The 18,471-nt window shown below is 45.1% G+C and overlaps 1 protein-coding gene across 1 annotated transcript in view; it reads left to right on the top strand.

Moving 5' to 3' along the window:
- Thada (THADA armadillo repeat containing) overlaps nucleotides 1-18,471 on the top strand; it is a 302,624-nt gene that overhangs the window by 242,177 nt on the left and 41,976 nt on the right. Inside the window, exons 32-36 of the mRNA XM_075955218.1 lie at nucleotides 6,978-7,351; nucleotides 8,043-8,161; nucleotides 8,738-8,810; nucleotides 11,955-12,108; nucleotides 15,232-15,363. Of these exons, the coding sequence (XP_075811333.1) occupies nucleotides 6,978-7,351; nucleotides 8,043-8,161; nucleotides 8,738-8,810; nucleotides 11,955-12,108; nucleotides 15,232-15,363 (852 nt within the window). The remainder of the gene's footprint in view (nucleotides 1-6,977; nucleotides 7,352-8,042; nucleotides 8,162-8,737; nucleotides 8,811-11,954; nucleotides 12,109-15,231; nucleotides 15,364-18,471) is intronic.

The raw sequence follows: 18,471 nt of genomic DNA, 5'->3' as shown, positions 1-18,471 counted from the left end.
TACACTTCCATATTGCTGCCATTAATAGAGGAAGTCAGGGCAGGAACCTGGAGCCAGGAGCTGATGCAGAAGCCATGGAGCAGTGCTGCCTACTGACCTGCTCCCCAAGGCTTGCTCTGTCTGCTTTCTTATAGAATCCAGGACCACCAGCTCAGGAATGGCCCCACCCACAATGGGCTGGACCTTCCTCCATCAATTGCTAATTAAGAAAATGCCCTAAAGGCTTGCCTAGACTGGATCTTATGGAGACATTTTTTTTTCAGTTGAGGTTCCCTTCTCTCTGTTGACTCTAGCTTGTGACAAGTTGATTTAAAAAAAAAAAAAAGCAGCCAGAACATGAGGGAAAGGCAATATTATCAGAGGGCCATGGATGTGATGGGGGCATACCTCTGTATATGTCTTTGAAGGGTCAGAGAACTAGAAACAAAATTGAACAAGAAAATAACAGCAGGACCAGTTCAAGGAAGCCTATCTCCAAGTCCTCTCCCAGGTCCTTTTCCATATCTGTGACTGGAAGGGCCTCTGGGGTCAGGATCACAGTTTACTGGGAGAGGCAGGGTTAGAAAGGAGGATGGAATTTCCCTTTGATAAGGAGAAGCCAAGAATTAATAAATCAGTTGATTTTGTTGTTGTTGTAGTTCCTATGGTTTCCTGTTCTGTACAAGTATCATTTTTTTTTTACTGAGAAGTTGCATAACAAGACATTAACATTCACAGAGTACAAATTATCAGCTGATTATTTTTAGAGTCATTTCACAGAAGAACTTCATTTGGCCCAGATTGTAGACCTTGCTGACCTGAGAGAAGGTAGGACATCCCACTGCACATTGAGACTTTCTTAGCCCCTCCTTTAAGGGATGCTGGGAGAAAGCTTAGGACAATTATGTCTGCCACCTTTTTATGTGTGTGTGTATGGGGGAGGGTGGTCTTGTGTATCCCAGGATGCACTTGAACCCACTATGTAGCCAAGTGACTTTGGATTTAATGATCCTTCTGCCTCCATCTCTCCAGTACTGAGAGTACAGGAGTAGACTACCACACCCAGTTTATATAGTACTGGGGATCGAATGCAGGGCCTCATGCACCACCCTCCCAACAGTCATACCCTCAACATATCTACAGACTTGTATCAACCTAGTAGCGTCAGAGAATTCGGGGCCTTTGCAAAATTTGAAAGAGAATCACTCATTTGAGGTTGTGGGAGCAGCATATGTAAGGTTGGATAGATTAAGAGCCTGAGTCTCAGTGGCAGGTGAGGCCCCAAAGTGTCATAGTGAGTTTCATTGTGATCTGCTCATTGGCCACTCAGTTCTATTGGCTGGTGTTTTTCTGTCTGGAAGAGGAGGATCCTTTCCCATCCATGCCTCTGGATTGCAGCTTGCCAGTAGGCTGCTATGACTCCCCAGTAACCATCTCTGCCAGGACCAAGAAAACCTCACTCCAGGCCTGTCCAGCTTTTCCTTCTTTGCCTTTGTCATTTTGACAACTCAGCACAGGACTATTGGGAATTTTGTTGAATGGTATTACAGTGAAGACCAGGAACTATGTATGTTATGGAGCTCTGTGGCTGAGAACTAGAGCAAGGGTTGACTCCTGATGGGGAAACACTGCCAGAGCGACATCATTTAGACACCAGAATTCCTTTGAACAGGGCAAGTGTTGACACCAAGAAGAGCAGATGACCTCAGATGGGCTGAGATAAAGTGCATGTGGTCCCTGCCATACCACAGCATCATCAGTGCATGGGAAATTGCTAGAAAACAGTTTGCAGGGTCTTACTGGATCAGAAGCTTTAGGGTAAGCAACTAAAATTTGAGGAGACTTAGAGAGTTGGGTCTCACCTTTAATTGTATATATTCTCATTCTCTCCCTCCTCCCTTTCTCCTGTCCTTCCTTCACTCTCTTCATCTCTTACCCCCTCAAATTAAATATCTTTATATCGTAACCCCATTGTATCCATAATTATGTGGCAGTGATATCAGCCAGTTTTTTCAGAATACCCTTGTTAAAACTAATATGTGTCTTCAATTTGGGTTTCAGGTAGAAGGCTTGAATGTGGGGCTTCATACATAGTACCATACACTCTACCAAGTGAGGGGTGTGTGTGCGCGCGCGTGTGTGCGTGTGTGTAACACGTGTGTGTGCATGTGGCACATATATAATATCCACACATACATTTAAGACAAGTTGTTCCCATGTAGCTCAGGCTGACCTTGAAGTCATGATCTTGTCTCAGCTTCCCAAATACTGAGGTTACAGATGTGTAGTACTATATTTGGCTTTATACTGACTTGTGAAAAGCAGCTTTGAGGCCTGTGCAGTGGTGTACAACTATAGTCGTGGCTACTTGAGAAACTGAACAAGGAGTTTGAGGCCAACCTGGGCAGCATAGGGACACCTGTCTCAGGGGCATTTTGATAAATCTGTATGAGTGGCTCAGGCCTTTTGATCGTCTACAAGCCTACAGCTAAGATTAGCTCTTCCTTCAAACTTGCTTAAGATGCTGCTGCTAAATTACCTATCAGCAGCCTGGTCAGCATCAGCATCCCTTTCTCGGCTAGTTAGGAATGGCAGATTTGAGGTTCTAGGCTAATTTTAGGCATCATTGTTCTGGGTGCAAGGTAAGACTGAATTCCCCAGCCTGGGACCTGAGACCTGCTCAGACGGTGAAGACACAGGCTGAGAACCACTGTAGGGAAGGAATTCTGTGTTATCTCTGCAATTGCTCTTATTAAAAACTTGGACACTCCTCCCTCCAGCCTCCTTTTCCTCCTTGAGCCACCCCCACTCAGTTCTGGAGCACAGTGGGGGCGATTTCTATAGTTTCCACCCACAGGACCTCCATGCAAGCCGAGGCTGGTCTTTTTAACTCACTGCTACATCTGAATCCTAGGAGGCCAAGAAAAAAAGTGTATGTGGCAAGCCAGTGTCTACACTGTAGAAGGCCCCACTGCCCCAGTGCCTGCCAGCAGCAGCATTTGATCATGCTCACTCAGTCTTCTGAATTCTTAGTAACACCTTCCTTTGTGACTTCCCTAAAGAGAAAATACACCACAATGAATGCCTTTCCTCTTCCCTTCTGGGAAGTACCAAGCTAGCATCAGCTGCACTTTGCTGAGAGCTGTAATTCCTGTCTACACAATTCATAACCCAGCCAACCCTGGGAGAGTTCTCCCGAGTGTGCCTCTCAGCTGGGACACAACACAGGACCACCTGTCAGCATCTTGACAAGGCAGTAACCTGTACAACCTGAAACCAGCTGAATCCAAACCTGCTAGGATCCATGTGTGTGTGCGCGCACGGGCTGTGGTTTTCAAAATGTCTGGAGCAGCAGCAGCTGCAGCAGCACCTATAAGGGCTAGAGGTGTGACTTCCTCAGTGAGAACTGGGTCTGTGGCTTGACCAGGCATGGTGGCTCACACATGTGATCTTAGCAACTGGGAGGCTGAAGCGGAAAATTGCCATAAATGCACACATACCAAGGTCTAGGCCAACCAGGACCTTTTAGGGATAATCTGTCTCCAAAACCTAGTGCTTGAACTAAACCTCAGTTTATAGAATGTTTGTCTGGCATGCCTAAAGCCCCCTCAAGCTCTAGCACCGTGTAGCCCAGGTGTGGTGCTGCCAGCCTGCAACCCCAGCATCAGAGGATTTGGAGGATCAGCAGTTCAGGGCCATCTTAAAATGTGTAGCAAATTCAAGGCCAGGATGGACTACCTGAGACCATGTCTCAGAAATTAATTCATTAATTGTTTAATTAGCTAAAAATAGAATAAGACTGATCCCTCCAGGGGAGGCACACTTATGTTTCAGCTATTCAGCTATTCTGCTGGGGCCAGAGATGATAAAGGTGCCTGTCACTCAAACCTGAGTCCAATCTCAGGAACCCACATAAATGTGAAAGGCAAGAATCAACTCCACACGGTTGTCCTCTGGCTCCGAGGATGTGCCATGCATTTCCACCCCCATTGTGATAATAAGTGAAATGAAGCTTGAAAGGAAAACTTAGCTCTGGTGTATCCCTTTGTGTCACAGTTGTTGCACAACATAGTATTCTATTCTAACCCACAGTCTGGGAAAAGTGTGGCTTGAGCATAGCTTGATGCCTTTGTGCCTCATGGTACAGACGTGAAACAGAGCCTTGGACGGTCCTAGATCTCCTTCCATCTGTTCTCACCTAGCTCTCCCAGCAGAGCTTCTTTTCAACAAAGAGTTAGTTTATCTTTTTTAAAATTTATGTCTGTGTCTGTGTGTCTGTGTCAGCATACGTGTTGCCTGCAGAAGCTAAAAGAAGGTGTCAGATCCACCTCCAGGGGATGTGATGTGAGTGCTGAAAACTGGACTCAGGTCTCTGCAAGAACAGCAAGTGCTTTAACCATTGAGCCATCTCTACAGCTCCTGAATGGCATTTTAAAACTTTTCTCAGTAATAACTATTGCATTCTTTTTGATCTTTTCTTCCAGCTTTTATGCTCTCTTTATCTGTCTTAGTTGGGTTACTATTGCTGTGTTTATTTGAGTTACACTTCCACATCACTGTTCATCATTGAAGGGAGTCAGGACAGGAGTTCAAACAGTACAGGAACCTGGAGGCTGAGGCTATAGAGGAGTGCTGCTTCCTGGCTTGCTCCTCATGGGTTGCTCAGCCTGGTTTCTTTGAGGACCACCAACCCAGGCATGGCACCACCCTCAGTGGGTGGGCCCTAATTAAGAAAATATTTTTTTTTTTGAGACAGGGTTTCTCTGTAGCTTTTGGTTCCTGTCCTGGAACTAGGTCTTCTAGACTAGGCTGTCCTCGAACTCACAGAGATCCGCCTGCCTCTGCCTCCCGAATGCTGGGATTAAAGGCGTGCGCCACCTCCACCCGGCTAATTAAGAAATTATTAAGCCAGATTTTACAGATGCATTTTCTCACTTGTGGTTCCTCCTTCCCAGTGACTGTAGCCTGTGTCAAGTGACATAAGACTAACCAACACATTACCTAACGTCTCTTCTCTTGACTCCTCTGTAAAAACAGAACAATATTCATTGTAACTACAAATATTCTCCACCCCACTGGTCCTCTGCATTGGTTTCTCTCGGCCCGCCTGTTCCCAAAGCCACTTATGAAATAACCACTCTGAGGCTTAGTAGTAACCACATAGTCTTTAGCCTGTTAACTCACACTTCATATTAACTAACTCATATCTTAAATTAACCCATTTTTATTATTTTATATTACACCATGAGACTCGTGGTTTGTTACTTCTTGCTTCTTGTGTAGCTACATGGCATCACCTTGACTCCACGTATTCTCTCTCTCTTTGTGTGTGTGTGTGTGTGTGTGTGTGTGTGTGTGTGTGTGTTTAGATTTCCCACCTGGCTTTACTTTGCTAAGCCATTGGCCAAAACAGCTTTATTCATCAACCCAGAAAAGCAAGACACATATACAGAAGGAACTCCCACATCAATTCATAAGTTGTTAAATGGATAGAGAAACATCCAACAGTGTCAATTTTGAAAGCAATTCTTATTTATAATGTTAAATAATAGGTATACAGTATTTTATAATAACCCAACAGAACATAATGCATAAATACTCAACAACTGACTCCTATGAGTCACTAGAAATTTTAGGACAATAGGCTTTTCAGGGTTTTTTTATTAACATAATTTTTTATTGATTCTTTGGGAATTTCACACCATGCACCCCAATCCCACTCATTTCCCAGCCTCTCTATATCCACCCTTTACCCTTGTAGTGTCCCCCCAATGGAAAATTTAAAAAGAATAATAAAAATAAGAAATAAAAAATAAAAATGCAAACAAATACAACCTGGTCTACATAGCGAGTTCCAGGACAGCCAGAACTGTTATACAAACAAATACAGCCTGGTCTACACAGCAAGTCATCCTTGGGTAAACAGTGAATTCAAGGCTAGTTGAGACCTTTTCTCAAGAAACAATAGGTAGGGACTGAAGAGACAGCTTGGTAGTTAAGAGTGCTGGCTGTTCCTAAAGAAGACCTGGGTTCAGAACCTACATGGTGGCTCACAGCCATCTATAACTCCACTTCCAGAAAATCCAGCACCCTTTTCTGGCACATGTAGTGCATGAATACTCAGACAAAACATGCATCACATAAAATTTTTAAAAAATATTTATTACCATACACTGGTGCTTTGCCTGTATATATTCTGTGTGAGGGTGTTGGACCCCGTAGAACTGGAGTTACAGACAGTTGTGAGCCGCCATGTGGGTGCTGGGATTTGAACATAAAACTTAACAGGTAGACAAGGTTTAAGAGGGATTAAACCCAATAAAGAAAACAAGTTGACCATAAGTTCCAAGTACAAGACAGCTCCCCTCTCCATAGTCAAATAAGAGGAGGGAAGCTTTCTACTGACTGCATCAGGATCCAACAGGAAGTCTAGTAGCCTGTTGTCCAGATCAAGGGAGGATAATGGCCCTACTGGATAGATAATGCAGAGCATAAGACTACTCTGTGATCCAAGTTCAGAGAGGGGGAGATCTGCCTATAGCAGTACAGCTGGAACAGGAAGAGAAGTCCATAACGATGAAGAAAACAGAGAGAGTAAAATAATGGTGGGCAGATGCCTACAGGACTGTCATCGGGAGAGCAGAATTAGGCCAGTGAGTGGAGTTCTAGAAAAATCGTTTGACAAACTGACATTGTTAGTTGTGCTGACAATGAAGTGTGCTGTCTTGTGAACATCAGGTCACCACAGCATGCGCCACGAGCCTCTGGTGCTTTTCAGGGACCCGAGTCCTGCAGGAAGCTTGGACTTTTCCTTGGGCACTTTCCAGAGCAGGTCACTGGTCTGCATTTATTGAGTGTCCAGAAGGGGCGCAGGAGTTCATTTTCTGTGATGCCTCCCACTTTCCTGTATCCTTGCCTGGAAAACCAAATGAAAATATTACTTTTTTCTCCCTGTTTTTGTTTGTTTGTTTATTTTGTCTTTTTTGCTTGCTTTCTAGCTTTGGAGAGTCTTGGCCTCTGGGATGATGTGAGAAGAATTGTCTTGGGATCAGAGCTAGTTACAGGGTTCCCCTGGACCTTCAAGGTGCCAGGCCTGCCTCAGTACCTGCAGAGCCTTACCAAACTCGCCATCCCTGAAGTGTGGGCATCGCTGGCTGAGGCTGAAGGACAGGCGGTTCCTGTTCCTCTCTCTTTCCCTCGGCTTCTGGAGTCTTCCTTTTCTGAAGTGCGCTTGTTAACCCTGGAAACCCTGCTGGAAAGGGCAACATCCTCCGAACTGGAAGAGAAGGGACCACATCCCTTGCTATGTAGTATGGGAGAAGAGTTCCTGCTGTTGGCGATGAAGGAAAACCACCCAGGATGTTTCTGCCGGGTAGAATCTCTGCTGCATTGACACCCCTCTGTGTCCCACATTGGTTTGGTGCTCGCCACACAAACATGAGAACCCATGTAAATGCCAGCTAGTCATGGCAGCTCACCTATAATGCCAGCACTTGGGTAAAGATGAGATCCCTGGGGAAAGCTGACTAGCTAGACCAGTCAAACCAGGAAGCTCCAAGTGCAGTGAAAGACCATGGAGAATGGTCATGAGAAACAACTGATGTCACCCTGGCCTCCATTGGCTGGGACACATCTCAGAGGTTAACTTAACTGATACACCTAATTCCAGGCAGATGGCTACCTGGAAAGCCTGGTCAAAATGAAAGATTTCCAGGCTTGGCATCTCAGGAGGCTGGGGCCTCTCTGGGCTACAGAGTGAGTTCAGAGCATTTAGTGATTTTCTGTCCCAAAGCTAAGAAGTGCAAAGAGAAAGGGAATCTGGTTCAGTCTAGCGTGTGTGAGACCATATAGGCTTCTTGTGCTGGTGTCAGGAACCAGGGACCCTCAAGCTTGTCATTGCTCTGCCCTCCCTCAGTTTCTCAAAGATGTTACGGAGGAAATAAGAAATCAGTATCTTCTGGGACCTTTTGAAAATAGATTCCACTCCTTGTTGTTATAAACAGTAGTACCACAAGACTTTTCCCAGTGTATTTCTTTACCTTGTTTTCTTGGATTTGACTCAGGTCCTGAAGATTCTCTATCATATGAACCCCAGTGAATGGCTTCCCCAGACAGAATGCTGTGTTCACCTCTCCACAAAGGAGTTCCTGATCTGGACTATGGATATTGCTTCCAATGACAGGTTTGTCCCCGTGCTCCTGTGCAGTCTTGGTGGACTGTATACCCCTTCAAGTCCCCATGAGAGAGCCTGCTCACTGTCTTCCCTTGAGGGCTCAGATACTGAGTTTCTTTCTCAGCTTCAGCCTGGGAGCTGTATTCTAAACTCCAGTAGAAGAGCATCAAGTTTTCTCACTAGTAACCAAAGGATACAAGAAGTTGTGCAGTCAGATAAAGAATTTACATCTGCAAAAGTTACAGACTATATCTGTAAACGTTTGTGCGTAAAGTATGTTAAATATAGGTTGATTAGTTGTTAATCTAGCATCAACAAAGCCCTGAACTTGATTCCCAGCACCACAAAAGCCAGTGTGGTAGCCACATAACTGTAATCCCAGCACAAAGGAGGTGGAGGTCAGAGGATCAGAAATTCAAAGTCAGCCTTGCCTACATAGTGAGTTTGAGGCTAGTTTGGGTTACACAAGAGCCTGTCTTATCTCGGATGTTTAACTTGGCTTGTGTATGTGGTAACTGTTGAGGATCTGTGAGGGTGTGTGTGTGTGTGTGTGTGTGTGTATTTTAATTTTCTTTTATTTTCCAGATCTGAAATCCAGAGTGTCGCTCTGAAGCTTGCCTCCAAAGTCATTGCGTACCACGTGCAGACATGTGAGGAGGTGAGGCTGACTCTGTCCCTGTGCTGATGCCTGGCTTCTTACCCAGAGGCTGGCAGTGAAAGGGAGCGTCTCGGGCAGAACCACAGGAACTCAACAGAAATGTTACTTGTACTGGAGTTTTACTTTGGGAATCTCTTGCAAAATCTCAGAACACATGCTTCCTTTTCTCTCGTTTTAGGCATTTTTGACTAGAGCCTCTGAGGGTGAAGCCCTCCCCAGCACATATATGCCCATTGCTTTCTCCCATTTCTGTAGCTAGACTCTGTTTAAGAGGGAATAAGCTGTCAGGCTGGAGAGATGACTCAGTGGTTAGAGCACTGGCTGCTCTTCCAGAGGTTCTGAGTTCAATTCCCAGCAACCACATGATGGCTCACAGCCATCTGTAATGAGATCTTGTGCCCTCTTCTGGTAGAACACTATATATAATAAATAAATAAATCTTTTAAAGGTGGGGGGGAATAAGCTGTCAAATCAAGAATCTTTAGGATTACAACTTAATGAGCTAAGTATGATCATGTATTGCACAGGCTGAAATACCCTGCCTGCCGTATGAATGAGCTGTATCTGAACCAAGTCCCACGTATGCCCTTCCTGTCCCACATGCCCTTTGAAGGTGAAATGGAACTAAATAAGCTTCCTGGGAAAATGCTGTGAGACATACATACATACATACATACATACATACATACATACATACCTGGGTGTATGTGTACCTAGGCTCAGGAAACACTGTGGAAGAGGAGACAAAAAAGAATTTAAGAGCTGAGAGATGAGGAAAAGGGCAGTGAAATCCCATCCTCTAGACAGGACACATCAGTGTCACTTATTCTAGGCCTGCACAACATAGGTCCTCCTGACAGTCAGTCATGGATAGGGGAGGGACTCTGCCCCTTGAATCATAGGCTACTAGTTCTGAGAGAACAATCATTTTAAGTTATGTAAGCACTAGTGAACCTGCCAGACTCCAGCAGACAGATGGTCCTAATGAAACCCAGGGGCACAAATAAAACATGGTTATGGGATAGAGGGGAGAGGAGAGGGGAGAAGAATAACAGCAATAAGAATACACTATATGAGCAGTCAGGGGAGAGGAGTGGGGGGAAGGGGAGAGGGGTGGGAGGAGGGGGAGAAGAGTGGGAGGAGGGGGAGAAGAGTGGGAGGAGGGGGAGGGAAAGGGGAGGCTGGGAGGAGGTGGAAATTTGTTTTTTTTTTCCTTTATTCTTTTATCAATAAAAAAAAATAATCAAAAAAAAAAGAATACACTATATGCTTGTATAAACTCTTAAAGAACACATTTGATTTTTAAAAAAGAAAGACAGCACCATCTCAAGGTAGTGGGCGAACAATGGCCAATCTGCAGTACAATTAAACCTTTCCTCACTGTGCTAGTGGAGACAGAGATGCTGCAGATGCAGAGAGGAACAGATCTGAGTGCTCACTAGTGTGAGAAAGAGAGTGCTGAGTCACTGGCAGACTCTGGAAACCCGAGTTTTAAAGATCAGATTGCCTGGAGAGATGAAGAGATGGCTCAGTGGTTAAAAGCACTGGCTGCTCTTCCAGAGGTCCTAAGTTCAGTTCCCAGCAACCACATGACAGCTCACAACAGTTCTGATGCCTTCTTCTGGTATGCAGGCATACATGTAGATAGAACACTGATACATAAATAAATAATTAAAAAAAAATCAGATTGACCAAGGCTGGGTCAGGGTAAAAGCCCCAATGTTAGCATTAGCAAGCAAGGAAGCAGATTCCTTGGCTCTGTCGTTCAGAGGCATGACGGAGGACTAAACTTAGGTCACAGGCCACTCAGAGATATAAAAATTTTAAAAATAAATAGAAGAAAACAGTGTTTGGAAGTAAAGAGAAATATGGAAAGACAGGATTTTCTTAAAAGATAAATAGGTCTGGGACTGTAGCTCAGTAAAGTAAAAAAAAAGAGCATTTGCTTAGCATGCACAAGGCCCTGGGTTCCCTCCCTAGCACTACAACCAAACAAAAGCCCACCCCTGTAATCCCAGCACTTCTAAGGCTGAGGCATACGGGCCCCAGTTGTGAGCCCAGCTACATAGAGAGACAACTGTCTCAGGAAACAAGCAGCCACAGCAGAACACTGGAAACCCGTCTTAAGGCAGCGAGCCGTCTGGACAGCAGAAGAAACCGTGCGGCTGCTCTTCCCCAGTTGCCTCCAGCGTAGCTGTTTGGAGCTTGAAGTATTATCTCATGAAACTGGAAGTATTTTCTAAGGAGAGCAAAATCCAGAGAACGGTGGACCTTCGTGGAGGGACACATTGCCAGGGCTCTGTGGGGGAACTGTGCTTTGGCATCAACAGCTGAGAACCTCAGTTTAGATCTCCGGAGCCACTGCCCCAGCGCTCTCTGGGTGCAGTCAGAGAGGTTCAGCTCCTCGATGGAGTGTTTTGGAGACTGCCTCTGGTTCTCTGATGGTGGGCTTCATGAACAAGACATTCCTTCTCCCCGTTCTGAGGCTTTCCAGAGAAGGCCTTCTCACTGCCTGATAGCTGCAGACATGGCAGAGTGTGGCACGAGGTGAGAAGGCATGAAGAAAGGGGGCAGACAGACAAACAGAAGAATTGGCTTGTGTGGCAGAGTTACTCCTATGAGGAGCCACCCAGCCTGGAGATAACAGCGTTTATCCATTAATGTCATGATGTCCCACTCTCCTCACTGCTCAGAACGCCTTGCCCCATATAACATGTCACAGCAGCAGCTGGATTTCAGCATGCCCTTCGAGGAAACCTCCAAAGCATACCAGGAAGTAGTTCACATGGAATGAGAATCTCCATTACAGGGAAAGTGAGACATGAGTACAAAAGCTAAAAATGAACCAAGTGTCAAAACTCAGAGTAGAATATTATTTGACCATGAAAAGGAATAGATAAAAGATTAGAACCCTTGATCTGTTGACCCAAACATCACCCAAAGCACATACAAGTCAGAGTATCACAGGTGTTTCACAGATATATATATAAGTGCCAAAGTTTTAGAAAAAGTCTGTGAATTATGTACCTATAAAGCTTTTATTATCAAAACCAGTGGGGCTTTGCTTAGAGAGAGCCCTGAGCCACTGGTGTTTCCTGGGGCTGCAGGTAGAGGATCACTCATGATCTCCTTTTGTGTTCTCAGAACAAGGATTCCCTAGCCTCTGAGCTGAGGCAGTGGGTCCAGCTGGTTGTCCGGTCCTGTGAAGACCATCTTCCTACTGCATCTAGACTGGCTGCTGCTGCTGCCCTCACATGCACGGCACCCCTGTTCCTCACTAGTCCCCGGCCCATTCTCGGTAAGTGTGCTAAGCGGGGTGCCCACTGCACCCAGGTCAGCTAACCCAGGAGGATATTCCAGACTAACAGAAAGGACACTGTCAGAGGCAGCATGTGTGACACTTTGACATGTTTCCAGGATGTTCTGTCCTCTTCGTTCATATTCTGGCTCTTTACCAACAGCTGCTTGCCTTCGTTCCCTTCAATCTTATCATCCAAGCCATCCCATGCACATTTTTTCAGAACACCCATGAGCTTTGCAGTCTTTCCTATTTTTAAATTTGACCCTTTTGGTAGTCTATTATTAAAAACTCTCATTTGAGACAGTGTCACTGTATAGCCCAGGAGAACCTCAAACTTGAGAAATTCCCTGTCTTGCCTCCCAAGTACTGGGATTATCAGTGTAGACCTCCATGCTCCACTGATGCGGAGCTTGGAGTGGGTTCCCACTGTCTCCAGGCTAAATCTACACATCCTTTAACACTAATTTAATCCTAAATCTAGGCCCTTTCTGTACTCCTTTGTGTTTTTCTGTTTCATCCCTGGCCCACCTTACTGCCTTGTCATCTGCCACTCCTTCCTCTGGCCTGTTTGTCATCAGTAGGAAGCAGCTATCTAGAAATAAACTCTGTCTGACTGACTTGTTGGCTTTTCAAGACTCAGCCCAACCTTCTCCTCTTCCAAGAAGCCAGGACTTCCTTAAAAGATGTAGGGAAGTGCTCCCCAGGACAACATGCTGCTGAGGTTAAGAAGGGCCAGGCTTCTTTTTGATGTCACCAGGGGGCCATGGTTCCCTTTACTACTGAACTGGACTTGAAATCAGTCCTGGGACATGAAAGGTGCTATTCCAAAGTCAAATGGATGTGCAGCTCTGAGCTGGCTTCTAAACTGGTTCCTCCCCTCACTGCCACTCTTATGCCTGGAGAGCAGTAGCTAGGTTTAGCTTCATGCCAGAGATGCTAAAGAAAATGAAATCTGAGGAAAACTTCTGAAGACAAAGACAATGGGTGGGGTGGGGGTGTATTTAATGTTTTTATTGTGTTGCTTTGGAGTTTGTTTCAATTGATAAACATAGGGTTTAATTAAAGGAGAACCAGGGGCAGAGAGCCAGACTCCAGCACAGACCTGTCCTCCTCTGCATGTGGTCTTATTACCACTGGGTGCTCATTTCCTGTCTCTTCCTGACCACAAGTCACTTTCTGTTTCTCTTTACTACATTCAAGCTTGGCCCTCAAGAATCAGGCAAGGGCCCAGCCCCACAAGGAACTTTCAGTATTGTTATGGTGACAGATTTCCAGGGTTAGGGGGAGAATCAGTTTTTAGATGGACACTGAAATTGAAGTTACACCTGTGAAGTGCCCACCTGTGCAGCCTCTGTCTGGGGAGCAGTTTTCCTTGCTGTTCTTTTACTTCTTTCTTCTAAGTGACATCACCGGCGACCCTCCTGTGGTTACAGTTTAATCATTGAAGCCAGAGCAATAGGAGAAAAGGCTAATAAACTTTAAGTTAGGTCAGGCACAGTGGTTTGTGCCTGCAGTCCTAGCTACTTGAGCGGCTGCTGCTGGTAAAACTGGCTTAGACAGCACAGTAAACCATCTCTCAAAGGTGCTGTGTTTCCTCTTCTGTCTCATGCACTCTCAGTAAGGTCAGTACCATTTTGCTGCACAGGGGCATATTTTCCTGAACAAATTTGGTAACGTTGTCACTCACAACAAGTAAGACTTGTAAAACAACCTGAAATTCTTTTGTGGGATTGAGTCTTGGTTTGTGTTAGTGGCTGGTGCTAGGGATGGCATGACAAACAAGGAAAGATACAAGTGATGGCCAGTGGCCCAGAAGCTCATGAAGAAAAGCCACCAGAGACTCCAGGCCAGCCTGAAATGGAAGAGGGAAATTCTTTAGAGGTTCAAGTGACCTTGTTATGGGAAAACTCAAGATGGATTCTTTGGCAGTGCACACCTGGAATGGCAGCCTTTGGAGGTGGAAGCAGGAGGTGTCAGGAGTTCGAGGCTAATCTAGGACTGTACAGTGGGCTGCTAGAAGCCCTGTCTCAAAAATTAAAAGAACATAGAGTCTTTGAGGAGGAGTAAGCATGATCTGGGAGCAGGGAAGAGCTGAACTCCAGATGGTGCCGTCGGCAAAGAGGGTGAGGCCTCGGCTCAGACTCTTCTCAAGGCACACTGGGTGCTGTGCTGCCCTTGCCCTCTAATGAGACGGACGCTCCACAGCCTGCGCTCACACTGCCTGCCTCTCTCCACCCTCCTATTTTCTGTCCCTGGAGCCCATTTCAGTGTCTCCCTGCAGCTGCCCAACTTCATTTGTGACTGGATTCTAGATCTCATGGCCCTTGACGCTCCGCAGAGCAGATTCTGCCTGTTGTCCATAGCATTTCCATATGGTCACTAGCAGAACCCATGCCAATGGCAATGGCAGCAGAAAATAGGCCCCAGAGACATGTAACATGGACCCTTTTTCATGGGCCCTCCCTACTTTTGATTCTTGCCCCTAGATATGGTATTAATGGATACTTTGCTTTTCAGAATTGGTGAGTTCTCACTGTCTCAAATCACACTGAACTACTTTCTGCAAAAGAACTCTTTTTTTGAGATAAGGTCTCACCATGTAGCTCAAGCTGTCCCTCAACTCACTTCATAACCAAGACTGGGATTACTAGTATGTGCCACCAACCTTCAATCCCACCCCACCCCCAAACAGGGTCTCAATACATAGCCCTGGCTGTCCTGGAACTCTATATGTAGGCCAAGCTGGCCTCGATATCACAGAGATGCCTTCTGAGTACTGATTGACAATGTGAAAAACATTCTTGCTGCATAAATCATGCCGCTGGAGAGAATTGCCTGGGATCTTGTAGAATAGTCTGCTCTTTCTGGAAACCTTGCCCTTCTTCCTCACACACACACACACACACACACAAAGTTTCCAAGCTTCCCCAGCAGGGTCCTCTCTGTTCCAGTGTTGCTCTGACGCTCAGGTCTTCCTGTCTTACAGTGACACCCCCTCCCAAAAAAGAATGGCTGTTGCTTCTTCACAAACATCCTCCCCCCACCCGTGGTTAAAGCAGTGTTACTACATGCTTGTCAGATGCTGGAGATGACATGAATGCCTTTTCGTTTTCTTCACAGAATTGCAGGACACACTTTCTCTCTGGAGGTGTGTCCTTACCCTTCTGCAGAGTGAGGAACAAACTGTCAGAGAGGCAGCCACAGAAATCGTGACAACAGCCATGTCACAAGGAAACACTTGCCAGTCAACAGGTACCTTGTTCTTGACCTTGTCTCTTACTTTATTGCTCCAGGACCAGGATTGGCAAGCTTATCTGTAAGATGCCATATAGTAAATATTTTAAGTTTTGCCTAACCATTCAGCCTCTTCCTCAACATTATCATTGTAACGAGAAACCTGCCGAAACCATAGGCAAATGAGCACAGTTATATTCTAATAAAATGAACAAAAGCAGGGCACTTCCCAAATTTGATCTGCCAGCTATATTCTGCGGACTCTACTTAGAACTCCTAGAGAAAGTTGTTTTCAAATGTAGAAATTTAATACGCAGTATCCTTTCTTGGCTGCAGTTCTCTGTTTTAAACAAGGCCAAATCTTATTATCTGTATAGTTACAGAAGCCAGGAATCACTGGTCCGTCATTTTGTTCCTACATGAGTTTTCATATGTGTAACTTAAGTTTTGCCTTTCTGAGCCTTTCTTCCTTATTTGGTAACCACATTAGCCCAAGAGACAGGAGTAAGGCAGAAATAAAGAGGTCTGGATGGGCAGTGCTAAACTCACTCACTATATAACCATTATAGCCCTGGCCTGAAGTCATCTCAGTGTTACAGAAGCAAAGGGAGGGGGCTGGAGAGATGGCTCAGAGGTTAAGAGCACTGGCTGCTCTTCCAGAGGTCCTGAGTTCAATTCCCAGCAACCACATGGTGGCTCACAACCATCTGTACTGAGATGTACGCTCTGCTCTGGCGTGCGGGCATACATCAAGGCAGAATGTTGTATACATAATAAATAAATAAATTTAAAAAAAAAGAAGCAAAGGGAACTCCTCTTGAGTGTTGGACATGGTCTGCTAGCTGTAAGAGATGGGAAGCAAGTTAGGATGGAAGCAAGGTTGTATACTTCTGAATGAGCTGATTATCTGGGACAGTGACTATTTTTATGGATGTGGAATGCTTCAGCCTGGGTTGCAGGAAGATTTCTGGGCCAGTCATCCTGATGAGAAGCATGAATGTCATTCTGAGGCAGAGAGTCACAGCTGTGCAGGGACAGCTGAACAGGAGAGGACAGAGCCATCCAGTATCTGTAACTGTATCCCCATGGCAAGGGCTGTTCTCTGAAGCACTGTGCTGGCCTGTACTCAGGAGGGTTCCTGGAGTATTCAAGCTTTTGGAGAAGTGAGATCTCTGCTATACTGTGTGTACTTTCCTTTGCATGTAGGGAAGGAGCTAGTTTTTGCACAGTCTTGCATTATGCCACTCCAAGGCAGTTTAGCCAGGACCAACTTGGCCTCTCAGTGAAGCACCAAGAGGAGCGACAGTGGTGTACACCAGTACTCTGCGCACCAGTACCGACCTGCAGACCACGTCCATGTGAATGATCCCTCCCTGCAGCTTCACTCCTTTCCCATGAAGCTTGTCTTTCTTCTTACATAGCAGGGGTGGGTGGGGTGTATGGAAGATAACTTGGAGGAGTCGGTTCTCCTTCCACTGTGGGTCCTGGGGATCAAACCCAGGTCATGAGGATTGGTAGCCCTCTCACCATCTCACACACAGTTTCTCCTAGGGGGATGCTTGCAATGTCCAGCAAGTACACAGCATATTTGGAGGTTTAATAGCCAGTGTTCTCCTGGGACCTGCTCTGCCTGAGAGCAAACAAGAATTTCGCAGTGAATTCAGATAGCGGTTTTCTCTTACCTTTAAATTTTTAGTCTTTGCTCTCCTTTTTTTTTTCTTTCAGTTTTCCAAGTTCATTTATAATACAAACATATTATCATATTCGTCTAGCTTGAATTCATAAGAAAGAGAGATCCTAATTTTATATATTAATCCTTTCTGCATCTTAATCTCCTGTATAAGTCCCCTTAAGGAAGCCTACTTACCAAATTTTGTGTTCCTCATCTTGATCAATAAAAAAGATTTAGGGGGCTGGAGAGATGGCTAAGTGGTTAAGAGCATTGCCTGCTCTACCAAAGGTCCTGAGTTCAATTCCCAGCAACCACATGGTGGCTCAACCATCTGTAATGAGATCTGGTGCCCTCTTCTGACTTTCAGACATACACACAGACAGAACATTGTATACATAATAAATAAATAAGTATTAAAAAAAAAGAAAAAAAAAGATTTAAAAGCTGAGTATAGTGGCTCATGCACTTGGGAGGCAGAAGCAGGATTGCTGACAGTCAGAGCTGTTCTGCTTACATGGTGAGTGCCAGATCAGCTATGGCTAGAGAGACTAGAGAGAGAGTATTTGGAAATAGAATATATGTGTTATATGTGTGTGTGTGTGTGTATGTGTATGTACATATCTGTGTGTATATATACATGTATATATATTATTGGACAATTTAAGGTCAGAGAAAAAGGTATACCACAATGTATTATCATCTGTACAGTAAAGTTGATACTAGATTTCTTAGATTTGTTACCTGTTCTATGCTTTTATAAGAGAATATTGCCCTCTTAGGAAATAGATAACTATTAAGTAGCCAAGACACAACTCTTGGAGCTAACTAATACCCTGGATGTTCAGAAGAGAAGCTTATGTATGCAAATGTAAGAGGACTGCCAGACTTGCATCCTTCCTGAAAATATTTTGAAATAAAATGTGTTTTATTTCACAATCTAGTTTTACAACTGAAAAAATCCAATATAATAAATACTGATAGGTCATTTGATTGATTTATGGGGCTGGAGAGATGACTCAGCAATTAAGAGCACCTGCTGCTATTGTAGAAGACCCAAGTTCAACTCCCAGCACCCATGTGGTGGCTCACAGCCATCTATAACTCCAGTTCCAGGGTACCTGACTCCCTGGTCCGACCTCTGTAGACATGCACTTGGTGCTCATGCATGCATGCAGACAAAACACTCATAACACATAAAATATCCCCCCAAAAATGTCTGGGATATGGGTGCAGCTCAGGTAATAGAGAGCTTATCTAGCATACATGAAACCCCGGGTTTGTTCCCCAGTACTACAGAAAATGGCAATGGTTACCCTTGTCATTGTGAGTGCAGGCAGGAGGATCAGAAGTTGAGGGTCATTCTCAATCCCATATCAAGTTTGAAGCCAACCTGGGATATATGGGGGGGGGGGGGGGGGAGAAGGATGACTGGAGTTGGGCTCAGTTGGCTAGAA

The sequence above is a fragment of the Microtus pennsylvanicus genome, chromosome 21, assembly GCF_037038515.1.
Source record: "Microtus pennsylvanicus isolate mMicPen1 chromosome 21, mMicPen1.hap1, whole genome shotgun sequence".
Classification (NCBI taxonomy): domain Eukaryota; kingdom Metazoa; phylum Chordata; class Mammalia; order Rodentia; family Cricetidae; genus Microtus; species Microtus pennsylvanicus.
This window is presented reverse-complemented; position numbering and strand designations above follow the sequence as displayed.